The 27,597-nt window shown below is 35.5% G+C and overlaps 1 protein-coding gene across 2 annotated transcripts in view; it reads left to right on the forward strand.

The window, feature by feature from the left end:
• The window catches only part of HIBADH (3-hydroxyisobutyrate dehydrogenase), a 111,480-nt gene that overhangs the window by 17,722 nt on the left and 66,161 nt on the right, over positions 1 to 27,597 (forward strand). For both annotated transcript variants that reach the window (XM_059073526.2, XM_067042439.1), the window contains exons 3-4: positions 3,401 to 3,510; positions 6,387 to 6,508. In XM_059073526.2, coding sequence (XP_058929509.1) covers positions 3,401 to 3,510; positions 6,387 to 6,508 — 232 coding nt within the window. The remainder of the gene's footprint in view (positions 1 to 3,400; positions 3,511 to 6,386; positions 6,509 to 27,597) is intronic.

The raw sequence follows: 27,597 nt of genomic DNA on the forward strand, positions 1-27,597 counted from the left end.
CAGGTTTAACCAAGGTCATGATCATCTTGTTTCTTTGCAAGTTTCTCTTACCCATTTGGTTTATGTGGAAGCAACGCTGAGCTTCACTTATGTAACTGTTTTCTCTTTATGTAAAACAACTAGGTTAACTGTTGTCTCCTTCCATTGGATATGTAAAAAGGAAGTGCAGTTACTTCAGATTACTCTGGACCCTGATGCCCCCATCATTCCTCCTGCCACCCATCCAGCAAAGCAGATTTTGTCTTTAATCTGTCCAGTTGTCTAATCTTTATACTGTACACCTGCCATTGGTGCTTACTAGCATACAGATGAATCTAGTTGCAGAAATTCTTAAAGACTGTAGATATTGTGAAGGGAACCAATCTCCTGTAATCAAAATTAAAATAATGGAAAAGTAGGGTCACCTTAATTCACAATGGTGTAAGAATGAGGCAGTTGGAATTATCAAGAGATGTTTCTGGGATGGCCATGACAATCAGAGCAGAGCCATGGTCCAGAGTCAGCCAGGTCAGTGACCCTCCACACACGTGGAGGTGTAGAGGAATCCTGCTAAGGCTTTACATTTGTACTGAGTCATTGCAGATGCTTCCTATACCATCAGCCCTTTATCACAGAGTCCGTACCTTCCTAGAATCTAAGGTTACTAAATGTGAAAAATTCCCTTGCCTAAGTTTCCTTCCTACTTTGGAGATAGAAACGCTTAAAGATAATCCAAATCACTCTTCTTATTTTGTAGATTCGTAAACTGAAGCCAGAGAGGTTAAGTGATTTGCACAAAAGCACAGATGATTTAGTGGCTGAGCTATAACTAAACCCAGTCTCTGGCTTCCCAAATTAGTGTTCCTTTCCCTGATCCATGCTGTCTTTGCTTATCCATTCAATTAGCAAATGTAACTGAAGGGACTCTAATTAGGTTGGCTCCTAAAGGCTTTTGTGGTGAGTGTCAGACTGGCAATAAGGTTTGTTTTTTTCCTGCCAGCCTTTGAGTTGTGGCCAGATTTTGTTAGTTATTTCAAGAGTCTTGAAGCCATCACATGGAAGGCAAGACGATTTGAATAACTGGACACACATGTCTGTCTGTCTAATAAACATGCCTTCTGTAGGGCAAATTAGAGAATGTTATTGTAATGTACCAAATGTGTATAGTTGTTACATATGGAGCAGTTGTGGCCAGTACAGTGGTGACATTCCAGCTATCACTGTCATTGTGTTTTTTTCCGGACCTGTGAGCTTTGACACTACTTTCCTATGTAGTTGAGGGATTAGCAGTACTCTGGCAACCCAGGCATCCCAAGAAGCAGATGCTAGGGATGCAGGGGGCTGATTGGCCACCCCATGCACTTGGCAGTTGCATGAATTGGCACTGCCAATTCATGAGCACAAGAAGCTCGGAGGTGTGAAGTATTCCTAGATCTGTGAGCTAATTGTTGATGCCCCTCAGGGCATGTCTCAAGGAGTTATCTAGATGGAATTGAATTTCCTTCAGTGGAAGAGACTCTCAATTCCTCAGAGAAAGTCTGAAGCTGACTCTTAGACCTCAGGGCTGGCTTACTACAGTCCCTGAAAGATCAAGAGAGATGGAGCTGAGATAGAAGGAAAGGCAACTGAATGGTGTGCTACCATTTTGCATGCCTTTATTACTTCATTTAAATAGGATGAACAGATGGGGCTCTCTATGTAACCCACATTCTTGACACAGTCCAAGAGTAGAGAATTATGACTCCTATAGCTTTTCCTTTTCTTCTCATCTTCCTGAGCTGTTTTTTTTCTTGAGGAAACTTGAATTGTTTGCCAGTAAATAGTTGCCTCTTTTCAAATCTCAATATTTGTTTGAGTGTAGGAAAGGTTTTCACCTAACTTAAGTATGACTTTGTAATTTGGTGGAAAAAAATTTTTTTCCAGAATTCTTTGTAGCCGATCCCCACTATATATCAAAATATACGTATTGTTGAATGTGCCACTTTGTAGACTCTAAAATGCTGTATTGCCTTTAGATGAGAGAGACTGTCTTTTTTTTTGTTTGTTTTTGGCTTTAGGGTCTGAGGTGTTTAATATTATCGCTTAGTACACAAAGTGCCAGGGATACTTGCTTATCTGAAATTTTAGAATACAACTTATGATCTTATATTAAAACTGCCTTTATGTAGAATTTGATTTAGAAGCTGATAGTCTCTTATGGAAGAATAAAATGTAATTGCTTCTAGCTCATAATATTTAGATTGCACACTGTGTTTGGTTTCTCATTCTTTCATCAGCTGTACGTCAAAGACAGAAAAAAATGTTTCGTTTACTTCCACCACATGAAAAGCAGAGGCATTCCCATTCCTAAGATGCTTATGTGCCAGTTCACATTTCCTAGTAGAAAGACATCGGTTTCTAATACATATGTAAATATTCCTATGGAGAAATTTTTGATTATCCTCCTGATAGTTCTTTGTCTTTTCTTTAAAGAGAGAAAAGGCTTTGGAAAGGAGCTTTCGTGATAATTGGGGTGATAGATTCTTTCTGTTAAAGGAGAGTTTCGGTCAAGAAGTGATCTCCTGGTCTCTTCTGGCCTCTTTGGTTGCCGACCAGCTGGCCAGGTGTATCATGGTGTATATATTGGAAAGAGCAGGGGTGAGGGAAATGTGAGTGAGGGTATGTACACCCATACTTGTAAACATATGTACAGAGGATGGGCAGAGCAGCTTTCCTGTACAGTATGTTCATGGTCATCATTAAAGCAGAAGTCAGGGTTGCAGAGAGAGCGTACCTTGATGCCTGTTCGTATGTCGTTTTTGTATATATGGTTTCCACAGGAGACCTGACAGCTCATGCTCTCAGGCTTCATGGTGGTACTCACATTTAGTGCAGTACATGCTTATGTCCTTGTCCTGACTTTTTGTGAAACAGGCTTAATTATTTTTTTTTTTCTTGAAAATAGAGGCTGGAAGATAGTGGTAATGGGGGCTTGAGAATTTACTTGTGGATTTTGCTGCCCATGAAATAGTTGGTGTATCCTGTAGTTCAGCTACCAAGTCTGATATACTAGAATGTTTTCCTTAGAGCATCTACCAAAAAGTACGCTGTTTAAAAATCCAACTTAGAGGCATCCATGAGAAGTGTGTCTGTTCCCAGGACTGTTGGGTTTTGCCCTTTTCCCCCTCAACTCACTTCACACTTTTTAAAGTAAACAGTGGATATGATTCCATAGAAACTGCATCTGTATGTGTGAAGGAATGGACTGTATTTTAGGCAGTAAGGGTTTTTTTTGCTCGTTTTTGTCATTTGAAAACAAGGATTAGTTTTTATTCACTGTCACTATTATGGGCATGCATAAAAAGTGGATCCTACTTGTACTGTAGAAGCTGCTTGCATTTAATTTAAATATAATGTGCCTTTGCAATTTTTTTTTTTAAAGGTAGTGTCTTCCCCAGCAGATGTAGCTGAAAAAGCTGACAGAATTATTACAATGTTGCCCACCAGCATCAATGCAATAGAAGCTTATTCTGGAGCAAATGGGATTCTAAAGTATGTATTTCTCAACTGTAGATATGTTCTTGTTATGATAGTTTATGAATTTCACATTTGTTAGAACTATTGTGAGATTACAATTATGTTTGTTAAACCTTCTTGTACTGTTTTCTTATGTCTTAAAAGTGAATGGCGGTTTCTCTCATTGTAAAGGGTTTATTTTTTCACTGAAGTCAAGTATGTGACTTGGGCATAAATTTTTTTTGCTTTCTGTTTCTTTCCTTTAATCTTGCGTTAAATTTACATTGGTAACCTGTTTAAGAGTTTTTTTGTCTTTTTGCGGTTCGCGGGCCTCTCACTGTTGTGGCCTCTCCCATTGCGGAGCACAGGTTCCAGACGCGCAGGCTCAGCGGCCAGGGCTCACTGGCCCAGCCGCTCCACGGCATGTGGGATCTTCCCCGATTGGGGCACGAACCCGTGTCCCCTGCATTGGCAGGCGGACTCTCAACCACTGTGCCACCAGAGAAGCCCTGTTTAAGAGATTTTTAAAGCTTGCATTTTAAACTGTACAAATGTTACAAGCATAATTTTCTTACGGTTTATAGAAATTCAGGAAAAGATTTCTATGAAAAATAAAACGAAGCATTGGAAAAAACACCATTATTTAAAATTCATCATAAAATAAAAAGTTATTGTATGTCCTTTGGGTTAGTACATCTATAGTAAGAACTTGGAGAAGGTGGAATTAAAGATTAGCAGCTCTTTAAATAATATATAATTTAGGTCAGAGTTTCCTACCCAGTAACTAGCTTCCCTGGCTTTGAGAACCTTTTGGTTAATTGCTACCTGTTGCCAAACGCTTGTGGTTATATTAGGATGACAGCGGTTGAATTTAGTTTTCTGGTCTTACTGATTCCTGTTCCTAACTTGTTTTGTTGTTGAAATTCAGAGAGCTAGAGCAAACTGGTAGGCTTTGTAGACACATGAAGCGCTAAAAGAAAGCGTTTAATTTCATAAAGCTGTAATACATGAAATTTGAGGTTTTGGGAAATTGAATTGCTTTGGAAAACTAGCAAACTTAGAAGCAACAGACACTTGAATATTAGGCAGAAAACTGTTAAGATAAATGTTTAGATTTCAGGGAAAGTTGAAAGACTCTCATTTTGGATGGAGCCCTCAGGCCCACAGTGTGGGTGTGGTCCTGAGGTGACCTAGCTGTCTCATTGCCTAGTCTGTTCCAATTATGGCCCTGTTTTACCTCTGAAGAAAAAGTTACTGGGCTTCCCTGGTGGCGCAGTGGTTGAGAGTCCGCCTGCCGATGCAGCGGACACAGGTTCGTGTCCGGGTCCGGGAAGATCCCACATGCCGCGGAGCGGCTGGGCCCGTGAGCCATGGCCGCTGAGCCTGTGCTCCGCAGCCGGAGAGGCCACAACAGTGAGAGGCCCGCGTACCGCAAAAAAAAAAAGAGAAAGTTACTAAAAACTTTGTGGAGACAAAATCATACGTTTATAAATATTCGTTACTAGGATTATGGTGGCCAGCAACCAGGGCAGTTTTGTCTAGGGAGTGCTTTGAAAGATTTTGGCTTTACACTGAACTGTAATTTGCTTCTCATGGGTAGTTCTCTATTTTCTTCTGGGTCAGGACCATTTCCCCATACGCTGTGCATGTATAATTTTTGAGACCATTTCCCATTTGCTTAAAGCTTTAAGATCTTAAAAATATTAATATCACAGAAGACTGGTAAACTTAATTCTCATATTTTAGGGTTTGTAAAGTGGAATTCCACATACCGAGGTGATCTGTAACAGAGTGTGCTATTTCTTTTCTATGGAACCTACCCAGCTGTTGCATTTGGACCAGATCAATTCATATGTCTAAAATTGTTGTTTAAAGCATTTTGTGTGCTATTTTTTTTCTGTAGAAAAAAAATTTCTTGTTTATAGTTTTTAGCAATGATTTTCTATTTCCCTTTCAATATTTTTATTTATTCAGTTCTAACTTTCCAATCATGGTTATGATTAAATGTCCTCTGGGTTAGTTTATCTGTAGTAAGAATTTTGGGACGTTTGAACTCAAGGTTAGCCATAGCCCTTTAAATAAGTTGTAATTTAGGTCGGTTTCCCAGCCAATGAAGATAGGCATAGATTATAGACTGTAAGGGAACTATATAGGTATATAGTCTGCACTTACAGTGCAAACAACTGTTTTACTTTAAGAATGCCATTTAAATATTGATGTAAAATATGATATATGAAAAGACTGCTTCCCACTTTTACCAATGTTTGTATATAAATTTACTGTAAAGAACAAAGTCTCTGTGAGATTTATAGGTCCATTCCTGTATTTTCCTTTCTGCCTGTTTGATGTTTTATTTTGTCTTTACAAAGTTGCAGTTATTAAAGAATATGCCATCCTAAAGCAAATGGCTAAATTTTAACTGCTTATGTTTATTCTGCCTAGTGGAAATGAAATGGATATGTGAAATTTGCAATATGGCTTGTTAAAGGCAAGTAAATTACTTTTTAAAGAGACCCAGCTACTTTACAAACAAAAATTTAAATACTACTAAATAGCCCTTTTAAAGTTAATAGGTGTTTTAAATTGCTTACATCTTAGCTTATCTATATTATTATGGTTAGTGTGTATTTTACCTGAAACCAGAATTTATACCATATAGATTATTATTTTGGTTTCTTTGAAATAGTTCGAGTTTACTTTGAACTATAATTGATCTGAAAATGAATTTGAGATTTTGAACCAGTTCTAATAATGTTTTTAATATTAAACCAAAGACCTCCTTGATACCTGGTGAATTTTAGCAGATTCTGATATAGGTAGTTGCATGAAATGCTTATTCAGAGTTGTAAACTATATTTTTTAAATTATAAAACTATAGTTTTTAAAAACTATATTTCTGTTCATTTACTTAGAAAAGTGAAGAAAGGCTCACTATTAATAGATTCCAGTACTATTGATCCTATGGTTTCGAAAGAATTGGCCAAAGAAGTTGAGAAAATGGGAGCAGTTTTCATGGATGCCCCTGTTTCTGGTGGTAAGTGGTAGCTAAAATATATGCACATCTATTCTGTTTGTCATAAGTAACAGTTAGGATTTTGTGCTACCCAAGATATATCCAGTTATTTTTAGAGCTATTGCAGATTCTCAATTTCCTCATTAAAAGTAAAAACAAAGCAAAACTGACTTATGTTATTTAGTACTCTCAAAATACAATGCTTTTTCTAAATTCACATAATAGGATGTTACAACTTTGAAGAGCTATGAATTTTTGGTCCAAATTACTGTGGGTAGGGATAGATCGATTCCTAGAAAATTTTAACTTTTCAGAACAGATTCAGGAAATAATTAGCCTGAATAATCTTGTAACTATTAAAGAAACTGAAGAAGTGGCAAAAAAGAAAAAATAATTTCATACGTGAAACATTAGGCCCAGGTGAGTGTTACCAGAATTTCAAGGAGCAAATCATCTCAATATTTTATTTATTTATTTATTTATGTAATTTATTTATTTTCGGCTGCGTGGGGTCTTCGTTGCTGCGTGCGGGCTTTCTCTAGTTGTGGCGAGCGGGGGCTGCTCTTCATTGCAGTGCGTGGGCTTCTCATTGTGGTGGCTTCTCTTGTTGCAGAGCACTGGCTCTAGGCGCGTGGGCTTTAGTAGTTGTGGCACGCAGGGTCAGTAGTTGTGGCTCACAGATTCTAGAGCACAGGCTCAGTAGATGTGGCTCATGGGCTTAGTTGCTCTGTGGCATGTGGGATCTTCCCGTACCAGGGCTCGAACCCCATCTCAATTTTATACAGACTTTTCCAGACAATACAAAAAGAGGAAATGCTTCCCCAACTCATTCTGTAAGATATATATAACTCTGATAATTAAACCAGATGGAAACATGAGAGAGAAAAACTATAGGTCTACATCAGTCATGAATATAGAAGTAAAAACTTCATAAAGTATATTAGCAAACTAAATCCAACCGCATATGAAAGAGATCACACACTACAACCAAGTTTAGTTTATCTCATGTATGTACAGATGGCTTAATATTAGGTCTATAAATAAATAAATTTCACCACATTGACATACTTAGAAATCGTCATCATCTCAATCAGAGGACAAGGAGACCCACTAGTAAAATTCTAAAAGCTTAATAGTATATAAAATACTTAAGTGGGTATCTGGGTATTTTGGAATGGCAGGATTATGGGTATTATGACTTTCCATAATTTCCAGATTTTCCAGCATTACTGTGTAATCGAATATAATATATATGCATATACACACATGTATTTGCATACATATACACATACATACATAATGTAATTATAGCAATTTTATTCCTATTATACTAAACTCGATTGTTAGCTTTGGGATTAAAAAATAATAAAATATAATAATTTAAATCAGTTTAGTTTTTTCATAAAGAACCTAATGGTCTTATAAAGGTATCTTATATCCCAAACCACTTTTGAGTATAGGTGGAGGTATAAATAATTTTTAGCCCCTAAAATTGTTATACTGACTTGGTTAAGTAGGATTTTGGGTGTAAAGATTTATAATGTGGTATGGATCTTTGATCATAAAATACTATTAAGCAGTTTTAAGCTTGGTGTTGGTATTTTTTTTGTAGAATGGATTTAATAAACTGAACAATTCTTTCTTCTTTGAGTGGTTCTGTGATTTAATTAAAAAAATGATACATGGTACATATGATCTTGCTGTTGGTTGATCTTATTTTGCTTCAAGAGTATAGACTGAAATTATCATTTGATAATGAAAAATACCAACTTGATTTTTAAGTGTTATTTTAACTTTTAAAAATAATATAGTCTTTGGGATAAAACTTTGAAATTACTCCTTATCAAGCTGTGAATACAGTAATTTTAATGGAAAACATTCTTTCAGAAGATCAATATACGTACTATTTAGATTAGAATATTTTTAACAGTATAAATATCTAGTCAGGTGGATCTAAACTACATTCTAATAATCTCATCTGAATCAACTGTTTGTTTCTTTGATATTCAATTAATGATAATTTGCTTGTTAAGTATTTATGAAAAGTCCACACAATATCTTTGTTTTTGCGGTACGCGGGCCTCACCGTTGTGGCCTCTCCCATTGCGGAGCACAGGCTCTGGACGCGCAGGCTCAGCGGCCATGGCTCACGGGCCCAGCCGCTCCGCCGCATGTGGGATCTTCCCGGACGGGGGCACGAAGCCATGTCCCCTGCATCGGCAGGCGGATTCTCAACCACTGCGCCACCAGGGAAGCCCTATCAAGCTGTTTTTAAACCCACTTTTGTAGTTTTAGAATGCAAAAATGTTAATTTGTAATAGTGAATACACTTGAATCTGTGCTATATTATAGACTGGAAACTTTGTGTAGAGATGGTTTGTGGTAATTTATTGGTTGACACGATCATTTTGAGATTAGCCAGTATATAATAGAAGCTTATGTTTGTCTTCTCATAGTTATTATCTTTATATTTTTAATATGATGGATTAAAAATGTCTCCACTTTCTCAGTTAAAATAGAAGAAACTTTCTGTAAGTTAGAGTTGGCTGGTTTAAAAATCATTATATTTTAACTAAGTAAAATTAAGGAAAAGGGACCTGGAAAAAACATAGATACCCAAGATGGGACCACAATTTTATAGAGGTTCTATATTTGTCAGTCTTAAACATGGATTATTGAGGTAACTTTAAGGTAAAACCTTAAAAAATTTCCCCCATGTTCGTCCCTTTTCCCTCACCCCTCATTTGTTCCTTATCTTAGACTTAAAAAAATGCATTTTTGTGTATTTATATAGAGCTATTACCTACAAATACAGTAGTATTCTAAAAATTAAAATAGGAACATATTATACTCCTTATTCTGTGGTTAGCATTTTAAGGAGAAGCCTTTTTTTAGCCTAGATGAATTTGAAGTTGTATAGATTTCTGAGATAGTGATTCATTTCTTTAGTCCAGCCCCTTCCTCTGCTTTCTGCTAACTTTTATTCTGGGGAATGCAATTAAAAGAATCTTTACTGTATCATTTTACCAGCCCATGGAGTAATATATTGAAGGTTTTCCTCAGGTTTCATTATTGCAGCTTTTTTATACATCATCCTTATTACAAATAATATAATTTTATTTAAGTTCCATGTGACTTTTTAAAAAAATCAAAAGCAAGTGATGCTTAAACTGCTATAATTATCATCCTGAAACCAATGTGACTAACTTTTATACTTGTACAGTTAACACTTTGTAGCATAGATATTACTTTATAAAGTACTTTGGCATGCCTCAGCCAATTTGGTTCTTCCTTTCAAAGCTGTCAAACTGCACATGCTTTTATCAAAGCCCGCATTACATTATATTTATAGGCATTGATTCACTTCCTCCTGTAGAATTTAAGCTTTTTGAGTGCAGGGAGTAACACTTTTTTTTTTCAATTTTTGTTAAATATTGAATTTATATACAAAATATTTATAAAATTATAAAGGTACCAAGTATAAGTATACGTCAGGCCCATGTGTACTCTCCTCCCAGTTTAAGAAGTAGAGCCTTACTATTACCTTGTTTCTTCTACTGTGTTAATACTTAATTTGATTTTTACCTTATATTCACCTCTATGGATATTTAAAGAGAGAGAATAACACCAGATCTGTTTTATACAGCTGATTCTAGGGCTAGAGAAGGATTTTTAGTTCTAGAAATGGAAAATTTACGTTGAAGAACAACTAGAAACCTTATAGATGATTCCTGATTATATCCGAGGGGGAACCAATGGAATTTGGAATTAGATTTGATGGTTCTTTAGTAAATATTCTTTAAGCAAGGAAGAAAGGAAATTGGTTAGTTCCTATAATTCTCCTACGACCTTTAGTTTCATTTTCTGCTGTACTCCTGTTAATAAGTTAAAAGAAGTTTACTTGGGTCTTAGGGAGAGCCTGGAACTTTAAAAGTAACTCTAAAAATGAAGGTCTTCATTTTTTCTTTAATGAAATGTCTTATACTTAAATTATTGTATTTATATAATTCTTACAAGATTATATACTGTTTTCTGATTATACATTCTAATCCTGTTATGCTGCTGACAGCACCTTGATTGCTGATTTTCATATAATAAACATTTATTGAGTACTTATAGTCTAGGTATGTTCTAGGTACTAGAGTTAGAGCTTTAAAGATAGTCAACATCTTTTGCCTCATGGAGCTTATGATTTGGTAGGAATAGAGAGAATAAACAAGTAACCAAGAATAATTTCAGTGATAAGTACTATGAAGGAAAAAACACAGAGTAAACAGTTAAGGAGACAGAGACTAAGGGGAGGGCCCTTTTACATAGAGTGAACAGGATGCCTTCTCTGGGGAAGTGACATTTAAGCAGAGATCTGAATGTGCAGGTCAAGGGAAAGAGTGTTCTCAGTAGAGGGAGGTGCTCTGTGAGGGCTCTGAGGCATGAACAAGCTTGGTATGTTTGTGGAACATTTATCTTTGAATCCCTAGGGTTTAGCAGGTAGTTTCACTCAGAGTTAGTTAAACTGAATGATCTTTACACTGACTCCCCATATGTCTAATACCGTGCCTTTGTTTAACTATTTGCGGTTATCAAACTAAAGCTAACCAGGCTCTCTAGTAGCCCATGACACTGGCCTCATAAGTATGATGCCCTAATCTGTTTATCTGTCTTGTGTAAATCACATCTTTATGGAAGTTGTAATCCTTTAATGTGAAATGTTGTTTAGTCACACCAATTTGGACACATGCATTTTTTTTAGTATGGAATGGGTCTGCTACCACAATGTTAGTTCCAATTTGATTAGCTCTCTTGTATAATGAATGCTAGACACAAAGCAAATTAAAAACTATTGTTTGCGACTAATGACTAAATACTCTTCAGTGTGCTCCAAGGGCATAACTACAGCACTTAACTGTGCTTGAATAATTGAAGAATAACCTCACTGATTGCCTAGTATGTCTGTAGGTTTGCATAGAAACCTTGAGTTGAAGAGACCCTGAAGTGGCCCTTGTAGTTAGCCCAAGGCGGGCAAGCCTCATAGATTTGCTAAAATATTGCTCCGGTTAGGGATTAATGTCAAAATTAAATAATTGAACCTGTGTGTATGTGTTTGTATAACAGTTCCCTACCAGGAAACCAGATTTAATACTCTACTCACTTGGCTGGGTTAAGTTTTAGTAACTTGTTTGAGATATTCTTAGAATATGGAATAGTAAGCACAAAACCTATTAAGGACTTTCTCTTAGAGAGCTAGACTTGCTTGCTAAATTCTTCAGTGAAAGTCTCATATAGACTCCATTATTGTTTTTAAAATCAAGTGTGCAAGTCTTGGGCTTTACTGCTCACTGAACTGGATACCTACCGTTTTTCCACTTGACCTGTACCTAATTTATGGTAAAGGGAACACAAAAACAAAAATTATTTATATTTTGGCACTTAACACCATTATGGTTAAAGGTCTATTGGCATTTCCATTAAAACATTTTCTTAGAGAGGTTTATAACTTGGCAATTTTACTTGGCTTTGGGCTGAAACATTGCTATTTCTGTCCAGAAGCAGATTCTTTTATCAAATTTCATATAACTGAATTTGCCATAGTTTAGAATGTGTGGAGGGGAAAGGGCTATCACAATAGGTCTTTGATGCTCTCACAAACTGTTTGATTACACAGTAGTATTGTGTGCAGTATTTATTCTTAGATTTTAGTCTTACCTCAGTAACATTTTTTTAAATGTTTTAATAAGCTGATTTAACATGATTAAGATAATTCATTTTCATGGGATCTTCCCTTTAAAGAATTGTACTACTATGATGCTTTTTTAGTTCTTTTAAAGTGATCAATTCTATTATTTATTATAAAATTTAAAAGTACATTGTGGCATTGACTTCTGTCTCAGACTTGGTTTATTATATCTTGAAAAATATTAAAGTGAGCTTCTGCTTGGTCTGATTTGTGGTATTTAAAGCGTTAGTAGCAGGCTTCCCTGGTGGCACAGTGGTTGAGAGTCCGCCTGCCAATGCAGTGGACACGGGTTTGTGCCCCGGTCTGGGAAGATCCCACATGCCGCGGAGCGGCTAGGCCCGTGAGCCATGGCCGCTGAGCCTGCACGTCCGGAGCCTGTGCTCTGCAACGGGAGAGACCACAACAGTGAGAGGCCCGCGTACCGCAAAAAAAAATAATAATAATAATTAAAAAAAATAATGAAGCGTTAGTAGCTCAAGTAATTAAAATTTTCTTTAACTTGATTTAATGGACAAATCCATTTCCTCAGAAATGACATAAGATTCATCAGTACCAGTACACCCAGGAATGGGTTAATTATGATATCCACTTACATTTAACCATAATTTTACTTATCACCCTGATCCATTAAGTATCCTTTCTGTCTCTGGAGAATACATTTTGCCTGGGATTTTCTCCAGTTTGCACAAAGTGGTTCAGAAATGTTTGGTAAATAAATTCCAAGGATTTCTTTGAAATTAGTCCCAAAGAAGAGGTGCCCATAAAAACCTCTTTTTACATTCTTTGGCGTGCCTGAGACTCCCTTACCACAGTTGTCAGGGGCAAGAGTCCCTATATAAGGTGTTAATGAGTTCTTAGCATGTTTAGAGAAGACTGCTGACTCACTGCCCAAGATAACATGGTTGAGGCAGCTTTAATAATTTGTCTCCTCAGAAAATAGTGGGTTAGAGAAGGCAAAGTGATGACTTCACTCAGTGTTTGTATTATTGTTGTCAATTATTGTTAGTAATAATTATTATTGCTAACAAGAACCTAGTTTATTTCTAAGAATTTACTCTCTTGCAGTTTGCGATTCCCTCATCTCCAAATCTGCAGGTCAGATTTTAACTGCATTGCAATTTCCAGTCAAGTAACTGTTACCAGAGTTGCTCTTGCCAGGCACTGCCCAGTGGTGGAGGGTTCTACTCACATGGGTCTGTTGGAAAGTGTGTGGATAAGGCAGGGGTCCTGCCTCAAGTAATCCCAGGGTATTTTTAATGTCCTTTAATTGCCATTCAGGATGTAAGTCAGACCAGACACAACTGGGTCTGGTCACATAGTTCAGGACTGTCTAGCAGTATTTATATAAAGATGAAGTAGATTTAGTAAATAAACCTTCTAAAGCTATTAATTGTATATAATTTATTTTTCATGAACATCTATTGATTCCTAAGCAGTGTGAAATTAGTTCCGGTATCCCTTATGTCTTTATTGTGTTTTGTTTGTGATCCCTGGATAGCTATTGGGGGTGAAGTGGAATTAAGAATTTGACAAGGGCGTTGTCATCACAATCAAACCATTATCAGACTTACTTGCAGTGTTTTAGATAATGTTAGCAGTTGAAGAGTATGTTAAGTTGAGGTTAGGTCCTTCTCTGTATATATTTGCCATACAATTCTGTTTTACTTGGGGTGTTTTAATTGTGAAAAATTTAAGTATACGTGCACATTTCATAGTAGCCATCCTCCCCACATGGCCAGTGAAGGTATGATAGCTGACTCACCGTCTGTCTCCCTTCTGCGTTAAGTAATTTAACTTGACCTGAAGGTAGAGGGTTTTTGTTATTGTTTTGTATTTAGCTCAGATTACCTCCAGCGATGGAGAAATGTGGACTCTTTTAGAAGAGTATTAAGAATTTTAAGGTTTGTATCTGACATCTTTTTTTATTGAGTTATCGACTGTTAGTTGTGGTCATCAGAATGTTTATCCACTGCAGTCTCTAAGTTAGGATTGTTTGTAAGGAGTTTTTTTAAAGTGAAATATAATATGAGGCCAGGCATACAAGTGATTTTATCATTAATTATATTTCATTTCCACTAAGTCTTATGTGTGAGGGTAATACTTGTTCTCAAGTAGCCAACATTGTTAGTGTACTATGTACATATATTAAAGAGTAGAAAAATAGTCTTGGCAGACTCTGAAATAATTAATTTGCTTTTCCAGCCAAGATAGGTTTATAAAACTTCCTGAAAATTAAGAAGTGGGAAAGAATTTCTCTTTGCATTAATGCCACATTAACCCTTTACCTTAGGCTATAAAAATTTTCTTGCAGCATTTTTTCGTTAGATAAGCAGCTAGCGGAAGGATAGTTGATTTATTGTAATTGTCAAATATCTGTAAACACTCAGATAGCTGAAAGAATTATTTTGACATAAAATCCTGAGTAGAGATGAGATTTTTCTCTAAAAGTAAATGATAATTGTGAGAAAGGAATAGGAGCAACAGTATAGTTCTGACTTTGAGATCTAGAATCTTTAGTAGCAAACTTTTAAAAACAGCATTTAGAAATATGTGATGGTATCTCATGGGCTTTAATTGGGCTGTACTTTTATATTCTTATTAGTACTCGTATAAAATCAACAGCTTTTCATGATTGAGCATTTACATCTTAAATCTTACACACTGCTCTGTTAGGAAAACACACCCAGCAACACTGGGTATTTTGAAGTTAATAGGAACAGTCTATATTTTATGCAGAAAAGTTGCTTTATATCATATTCAAGGGCTAGTGGACCAGGGTGAGAGTGGCAGTAGAGGGAGGCAGGGTGGGCGCCTGTCGGGGGTGAGAGAGCCATTCCACTGCCCTCCATTTTAGCTGGTAGTTTGGATTAAAACTGCAGAATTAAATTTTTTGGAATTCTTAACTACCCCAAGTGGGAATATAAACTATATTGAACAAAATTTACTTAGCCTGTTAAAAAGTCAACCTAAAACTCTAGTTAAATTAGTTTACATTGTGACATCACTTCTAGTTGAGACTCAAACTTCTACTGAGGAAGAGGAGCTCTATCAGGTGAGCTGACTGCTACCCATATGGGGCTTTAAGATAATGATGAGTTTAAATTTCCTCTTAGAGCTAAGTGAGAATAAAACTGGAGGCAGTAAATACTCTGGGCCAAAGCCATTAAATGAAAAAGCTGGGAATTCTCCAGCTCTTGACTTAAATTGTTTGTTTATCAGCTGGCGCCTAGTCTGGAGTCAAGAGCTGGAGATTTCTATCTGTGACAGAACTTTGAAACTCTTGCAGGACACTTTCATTTCAACTTAAGGTAACTTGAGTTTATAGCTTTGGCTTTAAAGATTACTAATGATTTACTCATTTCCTTACCATTTAACCAGAGTGGACTTTTTCCCAGGAAGGGATCTGTGTTTATTTAGGGCCTTTGTCTGCTGAGGGATTAAAAGGCAGCCCACCAGCATTGTGAACTTGATGGTAATAAAAGGTCACCAAAACACACCATAAAAACGTTCTTACAATGGAATTAATTATACAGTGTAATTTTACAAAGCAGTTCGGTTACTCCGTCCCTATACCCCCAATTCTTAAGCATTTCACCTTTTAAAAATTAAAGCTTTCGTACAATTTAGGTTTTTGAAAAACATGTTTTGCTTCCTTTATGATATTTAAACACTAAGGAAATTGTCGCATGCAGTTAATTGCTTAAAATTTTTAAAGTTTTAAAATAAAAATTAGCTGTTATTGTTAAACTATGGGATGAATAACTCGTTTAGGAGGAAGGCAGAGTAGTCAACAGGGGTGGTTGGTGTTGCATAGAACAGCTCAGTTTCTAAAAACCTAAGCCTTGTTAAAAAATTTTTTTTCTGTGCCACCAGGTGGCATTGCATCCAAACCTGCTTGTGATAAAGGGAGGATTTTAAAATACATTCTTTTTTGTTCAGGAGAGGTCATAATACTTTTTCTAGATTTTGCTTTTGAAGTTAGCTTAAAAATACATCTAATATCAAGGTTGATTAAATGTCTCTCTCCAAAGAACTGAAAAAGATTTCTGAACTCTGCAAGTGTTTGCTTTTAAGTGGTTAATACTGAAATGAAAGTAAATTAATATGTTGAAACATTTGCAGAGGATTGCCTTTTTATTTTTTTAAATAAAATGAACATTTAACAGTTGGTTATTTTTTTGGTTTTGTTTTACTTGTCTAAACACTTGAGAGAGGATCCTGCCTATAAAACCCTCACAAATGTTGCAGAAATCCCCCAGTGCAGCAAATCACTGCCCTACTCCCCTCGACACCCACCCCAGCCCTTATAATAAAAAGTGTCAGCAGGTTTCACTGTATGGGAATTTTTAAAAAGAGGGAAAGAGCTCTGAAAGGTGCAAGTTGGTCCTTTTCACAAGCCTAACTATGAGATTCATTAGGCAGTTCATGTTCATGTCTTAAAAGCTGTTTTTGGGAAAGTAAATTCTTGCAGTTTCCTGTACTGGTTTTGAGGAAGTCTTTAGAGTCTTTTGAATCAGCTTATTTTTAAAAAGTGATAATGTAAAAGCAGGAAAAAAAGGCTAATAAATTTTAATAAAAAAGATTTTTTCATTAAAATACATATTAATGTTCTATTTTATGAACTCATATATAAGTTAATAAACTCTGTACAGAAAAAATTGTTTAATACAGGTATTCAGGTGCTACAGTATTTGTCAGAATAAATAAGGTTCGTTGTATATTCTGTTGATTTTTTTTCCTTTTAAAAAATGTGTTCACTGTACAGAGAGATGTTTAATGCTTAGCTTTGATTAGCTTTGATTTACTCTCACCTCTTCCTCTGAGGCTTCTTAGTGTGTACAACCTGATTAAGAAATGTATATGTTTTCAAAGTAAATGTTTGACCTCCCACCTTGTTCCTGCTTTTGTAAACACACACACACACACACACACACACACCTCTACTTCCCTATATTTTGAATAACTCGATTGTAATGTGTGTTGTACTAAAACTAAATACATTCGAACCTTTAGTCTTACAAAGAAAACTTTGTTTTAAAAATTAGGAAAATTTCACATTTGAAAGTAGTCTAGACAAAGGTGCTTGTGACATTTGACACTGAATATTTTACTTTTAAACTTGATACAACAGTCTGCTTCTTAGCTTTGTTGTATGCTGATATTTCTACTTATTTAACATCCAAAAGCTGTAGTGGTTTTTCTTTAAAGATTGTGCCTGTGTTCTGGAATTGCCTCCTGCTGTCCATGAATTGCTTCTTGGCTTTTTTTGTTAGAATTTCTCACCAGGGTTTTTGTGAGCTATGTAGCCAACATTAAGGGGAAAAAAAAAAGAATTTGATACAGTAGCCTGGATTAGTAAAAATTATACTTACCATTTATAATTATAATTGAGTCAGCTTTTATGTAATAAGAATAAGCACATGCAAATCTCATGTAATATATGCATATATATTTATAATTGCCTACAGTGACTATTTTTCTACTTATTTCTAAAATATTAAATGACTTTTTTTGCTGAAATTCTAGATATCTACTTTTTAAATTAAAAATAATAGAAAAAAATCCTTGCTAGTTAGGGTGTGTGTAATTTAGTAATGAAGCATTAAGATTTTGGCTTCTCTCATTTCAGTTGGAAATACTATTGGTGTAAGTGAGTGTTGCCATGGGAACCTCCACATAGATATAAAAGGCAAGACTAAGTAGAGAAGGAGGGGTAATGTACTCAGATACCACTGGCCTAAATGATCTATTTTCTGTATGTGCTGGGGGTTTAGGGGGAGCTAGGATGAGAAGGGAAGAGAAAGTAGTGCAGAAAGTAAATATTAAAAGTTAAAATCATGTACTATACTTTTGGAGTCTCATAGGTGGAAGTATTTTAAAATTTAAATGGATGAAATGTGATTCTTAATTATTTGTATCATTTGCATATGTTGAGGAATCTTTGCATACCTTATTTTTAAACTGTTGATGGAACATGTTTAACTTACTTGATTTTAGATAAAATATTTAATTCAGTGAAATTTTTTGGTTGGAAAGTTAGGATTTCAGTCTCTGAGATGGCTTTAATTATAAATTTTATTAAAGAGTTTAACATAATTTTTTTCCAGATATCTGAAAAAAATTTTTTTTTAAACTGTAACTTTGCTAACAAGGAGACAGTTAATGTGGCTTTCAAAGAAAAGCTGGCTTTTAGACTAAATAGTATTTTTAATATTAGATTTTTAAAATTAAAGAAGTTTGTACTTTTCTATAAATATTGGTTAAGAAAACAATGACTTACTGTATTTGCATGTATAATATTGTATGGTTTTCTAAAATAAAGAATGAAAATAGCAAAAGCAAGCATCAAATCCTTTTATATCGTTTAGGAGCACATGTGTAGCTGCTGAAAAGAGGCTGCTGATATTTATGTTATTAAAACCAATGAAATTGTGCCAAACATGCGTTAGTGTGGAAAATGCAACATCATTATCGCAGTTTTATACACTATGGATTCTGGATGTCAGATACATGTGTAAAAAAAAAGAAAAGACATTAACCTGACAAAAACTGTTTAAGCTTTCCCTTTTTAGTCTATCCAGAGAAAAAGTAAAGCTGCCAAGGTAATAAAGCATCCGGAAGTTTTTAAATTAAAAAGAGTAATTTAAATTTTAAAAAAGGGAGGGGGGAATGGGAGGAGGAAGAGGGGGAAAAGACCGCACACTGCTCCCCAGGCCTGGCTGAATCTGATGTAAATTAACCAGCAGTGGAAGTGTATTGTTTCCAATTCCTCACAAACAATGCTGGCATCTCCTGGGGTGGGTGGGTGTTGGGGTGTTGAGAAATGAACTGGAATGCAAAGAGTTTAGTCATCAGTGGATTCTGTGGCTTAAAAAACAACGGGAATGAGAGTAAAGAAGGAGAAAGTATGTTTCACATAAAATTAATCAAGTGAAACCTTCAAGTGGTGTGAAATAATTCATAACTGTGAGAGAATGCTTAGTCGTCAGTAATCTTCAGTGTGCTTTTTTTTTTTTAAGAGACTGCATGAGGCCCTTACAGTATAAAATGTTCAGCAACCAAGATATACCCTGCTCACTTTTAGGTGTACTTTTGACATAGAATGTCAGCTTAGTTGTAGGCTTGATTTCTTAACAAAGAAGACAAAGAAAAATTTTATTTCTTGAAAAAATAGACAAGAGGGATAAAAAGTCAAGTTTATTTAAAAAATGAGAATGAAAGTAAGGGCAACAGCATCTGTGTTGTTTTTCTGTTTCAGTTTTTGTCTGCTGCTTCCCCTCCCCCCTTCCTTAGAAAAAACCTGACAATCTTAATGGAGTGGAAAGCCTAAAAGTGCACATAGCTTTATCGATAAGTAGATTCAAAATATCTTTAATCACCTTAAAATTCATAATACAGAAATTTTTAGAAGAAGGCAACTAATATTTATTAAGTACCTTTGGTGTGTCAGGCTGTCATGCTAGGTGATTTGTGTATTTTAAACCATTTAATCCTTATAGCAACTTCATGAAATGCAGATTGTCCTCATTTTTTTTACTGTGCAAGTTGAGGCTCATTTAGGAAGGGACCATATGACAACATGGAATTATTACAAGAATTAGCCTGATACATAGCAAAAAAGAAAACATTTTAGGTAGAGGATTTTAAGATATTATGAAAGGAGCAGTACCTTCAAGTTTGGAATTTCTTTGATTGCTAGAATAATGAAGGCTTTGATTTTTTTTTTTTTTTTTTGTAATTTAAAAACAAAATCAACAGAAATACTTCTTCATGCTCCATTGCTATCACCATTCAGTGACCCCGCCCCCCACCTCCCCAAATATAGGAGGAATCATTAACCAACTGAAAGTCAACTTAGGTAATTTAAACCAATTTTGATTTTGATCTTGTATGCTTGAATCTAGTCAACTGCAAGGATAAAAGGGACAAGAAAATGCAGAACCAGAAGTGAAAACCAGAAGTTTTAAACCCTCTAAAATAACTCCCTTGGAAGATTAAAAGGAGCCAGAGGGTATCTTTTTAGCTATGTAGTTGAAGTATGAGTGTACAGGACAGTTTCTCATATGTTTACTCTTTTAACTTGTGTTTTAAAATTTTTATTTTCAAAAATAAATTATTTAAATGTACTTTTACAACTTTTTAAATACCAGAAATTGGCCTTTACAAAAATAATGAGTTTCAGCGTTCATGTATACTTTTTTTAGTATGTTTATATTATTCAACATTAAGATGTATGACCAACAGTGTATCAAAGTTTATTGCTCGATAATAATAAAGTACAGTATTTAGTCTGATTTGACATTATGACTATCATTATGTGTTTTACTGATAGAATTGTAATGTATCGGGAGTTAATGGTTTTTATCTTGTCCTATTTTTAACCCCTCTCAATATGCACAATTCTTCAGTCATATTATTAAAAGAAATCTGTCCCAACAGCTTTTATAGAAGGCCTTTAGGGGTAGTGTCACGTGTGTGCTTGTCTGTGTCTTTTGATAGTTGTATTCTAAAGTTAACTCTATACCTAATTCAGATTAGTTTAAAAAAAAATGAACAAACCTGTACTTCTCGTAGCTTAAGTGTAAAACATAGGTTTCATTGAAAGCCATAAGAAAATACGATGTTTATGACATTTTGCTTTGCCAGTTTTTCTCTGAATTTTGTAAAGATCAAGTGTGCTGAAGTGCGAAATGCTAGTATATATTTGGAAAACAAACTGAACCTCGCCTAACCTCTTACTTTGCATATGCTAAGAGTGAGAATTTCAAGTGTGATATGTCTGGTTTCATCCTCATAGATTTCTAGCTTCAAGCATGATTGGCTGTAGTTTGGAAAGAAGAGTGATGAGTAGGCCCTTCTTCCCCTTATATTGGTGTATTAAACAGGGAAAAAACAAACCACCATTCTTGTTACTATATCTCAGAACACTAAAGAAGAGCCTTGTACCAGTTCCCAGCTTATTTTGGAAGCCATATGTGAAGCTTCTTTCATTTCAGTTTGTTCTTATTCTAAGGATTACCCAGTTGTCTCCAGAAATGCATACTAGATGGATTGCTGTGAAAAGCAAGGATAGAAAAGGCAGAGTAGAGAATACTGGCAAGAAATTTCTGGAAATAATTTTTTCTTAAGGATATTTTGACTCTGATCTTTACTGGGCTGAAGTTCCAAGGGAATAATGATTATTACTGGTCAGAAAATTGTCCAACTGGATAGTGATGAAAACTGGAAGTTAGTCAAATGTTAACTTTTGTGTGGTTTTGCTCTCTTTTCCTGTTGTTGGTTGTATTGGAAGGGACCTTTAGTGGATCATCTGATTATGGTAAGGTCAAGATTAGCTTTGCCTGACTTCAGTGATGTTATCTTTTCTAACCAAAGCAGCCTATGATAATGAGATTCTTCATGGAAAATAAATGAAGAATTCTTGTTTTTTATCTATGCATCAGTTTTAAGTGGAGATGTGTATTTTGAAGATGGAGGTTGTGACTTTAAAAGAGTGAACTGTGATATTTCAGGAAGTATGCTAATGTGAACATATGACAGTGTTTTCATGAAGGGGAGGTGATATGGGAAAACTGTAGTAATGAGGTAAAGAATAATATGGAACCTAAAAGAACAGTACCTATTCTGTTTTGTTGTTGAAGGGAGAGAACTAGAGAATTAGTATATATTATCAATTATATGTAGATGTAAAGTTAACAATAGGAGAAAAACAGCTTTGTAATGGTAACTTTGATGTCTACCCCTTATCAAGTATATTTGCAGTACAGTTGAGCACCAGAATAAACTTCAAATAAATTCCAAAATAAGGAGTTGCTGACTTTTATTTTAATTTGTAGTATGTGTCATGTGGATATGAGAGTCACAACTGGGGAATGAGTTTTGGGAAAAGGTACCGTGAAAATGAGCTGTTTGTGGTTTCACGCCCTAACCATTTACTATTTCCCACTTGCTTTCCATTGAGAATGATAGATGTGCGTCTGTGTGGATGTGCATCTTCATCTGGTTCTTCTCCCCTATCTGGCCAAAAAAAGACAATTAAGACATTATTTCCTAGTGTCCAAGAAATAAGAGGTTATTTTTCTCTGTTATGTCCTCCACATCTTTTAGTAACTTAAACTCTGAATTTTTTTCCCTTGGCAACAAAAATGAAGGTGATATACCTTCCTTTTACTTATGTCTGAATTTTAAATGTTCTCGAATTTTTTTGTATGATGATACCACAATGTACACAATTACAAAGAAAGGAGCAAGCATCTATGTATGATTTCTTTTTAATGTATAATTTTTTCACGCAAACCTTTTTTTTTTTTTTTTTTTTTTTTTTTTGTGGTATGCGGGCCTCACTGTTGTGGCCTCTCCCGTTGTGGAGCACAGGCTCCAGACGCTCAGGCTCAGCGGCCATGGCTCACGGGCCCAGCCGCTCCGCGGCATGTGGGATCCTCCCAGACCGGGGCACGAACCCGTGTCCCCTGCATCGGCAGGCGGACTCCCAACCACTGCGCCACCAGGGAAGCCCATGCAAACCTTTTTTGAGGAAAAACTTTTCTAAAACCTTCCCTAAAAAAAAAACCTGATCTTTTGAGTCATTGCTATTTAATTTTATTTGCATTATTATCCTTTCTCCTGCTTAATTTTAATCATAATTTTAAAAACTAATTAAAAGTGTAAATGTAAAGGATTCAAAATAAAGTTTAGGATGAAAAATTTATCTAATTGCATCTGTTTTTTCTGTGTTTTCTACTGAAATTTCTTACACTTCCTTCCTTTTAACCGTGCTTGAAATTAAACCGAACGAAGGCATTTCATTAACTTTTTTCCTCTGGACCCCAGACGTTGACTTATTGGTGTATATATATACTCATATCTGAACACATATCTTTGATTCGGTGTTTGGATTCTGAAGGGCTCCTTAATGATTCCTTCTCAGTAATGATCTAAAATGGATGGGATCAATCTCATATTCTCTTAAGGTGTTCTGCAATCCAACCTTTGTTTGACGGGGGTGATTATGTTGTATGTCCAGTTTGAGTTGTACCCACTTTGTCTTGGCTATGCTTCTAAGTGGGCATAGTTTTTGCTTTTCTTTTCAATGTTCACTCTACGTAATTATTGAAATGAAATGGTGATAAAGCTTGTGTGGGAAAGAAGTCCTTGTTTCCTGTCTTTGTTGGTGCTTGCGGGTTCCTAATCTCCTAAGAGCCTTGGGATGTAGATTTGTACATCACAACTAGGGGTGGGTAGTTTTTATGGCGAGGAAGAGGGAAAAAGATAGTATTGAAGCAATTCCTGTCTAGGTCTGCAAAGTGCAGATTGCATTTCTCTTTCAGTGGTGTTAGGTTTATGGCCCTTTTTTTGGAAAGTGCTATTAAGTGTTGGGAGACCTTTATCTTTCTCTGTTTTGTTGTGGCAGATGGGGTTGTCCTCTGGTGGTTTTGCTAGGTATGATAAATGTTGTACTAAAACTGCTTGGTGGAAGTTTGATCTGGAAAGATTACTATTTCTTTCAGTTTCCTGAAGAAAATGGAATCAGAGTATTCAAACTCTTGAGCAAACAAGCCCATCAGCAGATCAACAGTAATAATGTGTACTTCTCATTGATGCTTGTGACTTTTCCCCCTCCTTTAAAAAAGAAGGTTTAGGAATAAAAGCTAGACATGATGATCAGTTTTGTCTGAAGTAAAGTAAGTGGTAAAAATAGTCAAACCTTTTTTCTCAGAGCCTCCAGGGAGAGATGGCTGTAATGAAGGATTGTCCCTGTTTTATAAAAGAAGAATGAATACAAAGCAGTTATGCAGTTCTCTTGTGTTCACAGAAAGATTATTCATGGGACACAGTGTTGAAGTCTTTATAGCATAGCTATCCTCAGTTTTATGGCTAAAAAGACTTCCTGATGCATGTTTCTAATATTCTAAGAGGCATTTATTTCCCTCTTTGGCCACAACTTTTTTAGTTTAATTCTGGTTAATTAGACTAGTAGTATTTTTAGATAATTGTGTAGTTCTAGCTTTTATGCAAATCTGTGGTTTATCTACACTGGAGTTGAAAGATTGTCCACCACCTAGCTACTGTATTGAAGTAAATTTTGATTGAATCCTCCTTACAAATAAACTTGTAACTAAAAACACATAGGAGATTCTAACCAAATTACCTAGCATTTGAAGACAGTTTCACTGCCAAGGGCATGAGTTAGATCCCTGGTCAGGAACTAAGATCCCGCAAGCTGTGTGGCCCAGCCAAAAAAGAAAAAAAAAAAAAAAAATTGAAGACAGTTTATTTCTTTCTTAGGTGATTCTTACTCTAAATCGGCTGTGACACATCATCTGGGAGTAAAGTTGGAGCCTGAGCTCAGTCTGTGGGGGCAATTTGCAAATTTTTATTATCTTCACATTTCATTTATTTGCATTAATACTTCCTTCCTTACATTAATATAGGAAGTTAAAAATAGATTGTAGTTTTTGATCTGAAACTCCCTCTTCCAGCTCCTTTATCTTTTATGTTCTACCTCTTAATGTATTCATAGCTTCAATAGTCCGGAGCAACATATCAAAGCATAATAGTAAGGGTGTCCACAGTCTTAAGCCCCTCTTTTTGCTGGTATTGTGGGAAAGAATAAGTATACTAGGTGGTCTCAGTGGTGTCTGGAGTACACAGGTCTTTGACTATGGTATGGTTACTGCATCTGAGGTATAGGATGCAAAAGAGTCTGGTTTGGGGGATCCTGGCAGTACTTCCCACCGTGATGTACCTGTTGGAAGATTATTAACTCGCAGCATCATATTTTTCCTTTTACTGAGGTTGCTAGGAGACTCAGAGCTAAAGTACCCAGTAGTAATCATTATTTTCCCCAATGTTCCCTTCTTCCATATGGTTTCCATTCTCACTTGTAGCTTTAGCTTAACACATATTTATTTATTTAGTCCGTACTATCTGCTGCTAGGCACTGGGAATACAATGGTGAACATGAGAGACCTGCTTTCCCTACTCTTAGTGCTTATGATCTATGTGTTTGTGTCATTTTATCAACTATCTCAAAATCTTTTTTGGAAGTAAGGATATGAGTCATAAATATGGACTCAGGGCCATAAGGTTTTCTTATCACTTCTCTCACTCTCTTTTTAAAATCTTCCTCTGTGTACTTTTTTTGGGGCCTCTCACTGTTGTGCCCTCTCCCGCTGCAGAGCACAGGCTCCGGACGCGCAGGCTCAGCGGCCATTGGCTCACAGGCCCAGCCTCTCCGCGGCACGCGGGATCCTCCCAGACCGGGGCACAAACCTGCGTCCCCTGCATCGGCAGGCGGACTCTCAACCACTGTGCCACCAGGGAAGCCCCTCTGTGTACTTTTATTCCTCCCTTCTTTTCTAGTCTTTGCTTATTTTGTTCTTCAGTTTATTTTTTTGAAGGTAAAGTAAAAATGTTTATTTTTCTTATTCTTTTTTTTACTGAGTTATATAGTTGATGTACAGTATTATATAGGTTACAGGTATACAATGCAGTGATTCACAATTTTTGAAGGTTATACTCCATTTACAGTTATTATGAAATATTGGCTCTATTTCCTGTGTTGTACAATTTATCCTTATAGTTTATTTTATACATAATAGTTTGTACCTCCTAATCCCCTACCCCTCAGTTTTTTAAAACAAAGTGAAGGCTCTCTCCCGTTTCTTCTTAAAGCTTCTGTATATTGTAATTGAAGACTGCATCTTAATATTTTAAAAATATTTTAATGCATGTATATGCATATGCACACTTGTTAAAAAAACAAAAATGGGATTCTCTTTTTGCAACTTATTTTTTAATTTAATGTAATTTAATATCTTTTAATATGTAATAGATTTATTTTACACTTTAATTACTACGAAGTATTCTATTACGTGGACAGATTTCTGCTATTACAAAAAAGCTACTCTGAATATTCTTGAACATAGGTCTTTTCCTGTATATGCAGATTTATCAGAGAAATTCTAAGAAATGGAATAGCTAGGTCAAAGAGTATGTGTCTTTTCAATTTTGCTAGACATTGCCAGTTTTTCCACCAAAGTTTGTACTTCCACCAACAATGTAGGAAAGTATTTGTTCACACTCTTGTCAACACTATCTTTACATTTCTTTTTAAATCTGTTTAAAAATGTCATAGTGTGGCCTTGGTTTTCTTTCTTTCTTCTTTTTTTAAAATTATGAGTTCGTTTGAGCATTTTAAGAATGTTTATTGACCATTTATTTGTTTTTCTTTTTTCCAGTAATTGCTTCTTCCTGTCCTTTAGGCATGTTTTTATTGGATTCATTCCTTCAGCAGCTGTTTGTCGAGTACTTAGAGGGTGCGGGGCACTGTGCTAGGCATTGATCTTTTCTAATTGATATGTATGAATGTCAGATGCTCATTCATTTATTCAGCAAATATTTATTGACCATCTCCCATATATTAAGTACTAGTCCAGGCCTGGGAATACATAAATGAGAAAACACACACACGCGTGTGCACACACTCATGCTCTTAGGCTATATTTTTTAATGAGTGTGAATATGTGTAGGGAGATACATATTCTGCAAATATCTTCTGCCAGTTTGTCCTTTCTTTATTCATTTTGTTTATAGTACTTTCTGAAATATGGAAGTTTTGAATTTTTGTCAGTCTTACCCTTTATGCCTCCTGAGTTTTATGTCCTAGTTCTTTTTCTTTTTCTTTTGTCTTTTCTCTTGGCTGCACTGTGCGGCTTGTGGGATCTTAGTTCCCCGACCAGGGATTGAACCCACGCCCTTGGCAGTGAAAGCGTGGAGTCCTAACCACTGGACCACCAGGGAATTCCCTATGTCCTATTTAAAAAAGCCTTACCCTCTCCAAGATTATAAAATTTTTTTTTAAATTTCACATTTTTCTTTTATTTTATGATTTCATTTTTAAAAAATTTAAATCTTTGATTCATTTAGAATTTATTATGGTGGAGGGAATGAGGGTAGAGATCCAGATTACTTTTTTTTAAAATTCACTTAATGAAAAATCCATCTTTCCCTATTAATTTCAAATACTCTTAATTTCATGCACTAAATTCCCATATGTATTTGAGTCTATTCCGAGCTCTCTATACTCTTCTGTTGATAACTTATTGTTGATTCTTTCCTAGGTAGGACATTTTAACTTTCTGTTGCTTTATTTTCCTGTCTAGGAGGTTAGTCTTCTTTCATTAGTCTTTTTTTTCCCCTCTCAGAATTTTCCAGACTACTTTTACCTGTTTATTGTTCCAAATAGACATGAGAGGCATTTTATCATGTTCCTCCCAAAACATTCTGTTAATATTTTGATTGGGATTGCGCTGAGTTTATGGATGAATTTATGAAAAATTGATATAATTACAAAACTATTGAAGAGTAAGATTTA

The sequence above is a fragment of the Kogia breviceps genome, chromosome 9 (assembly GCF_026419965.1).
Source record: "Kogia breviceps isolate mKogBre1 chromosome 9, mKogBre1 haplotype 1, whole genome shotgun sequence".
Lineage (NCBI taxonomy): Eukaryota > Metazoa > Chordata > Mammalia > Artiodactyla > Physeteridae > Kogia > Kogia breviceps.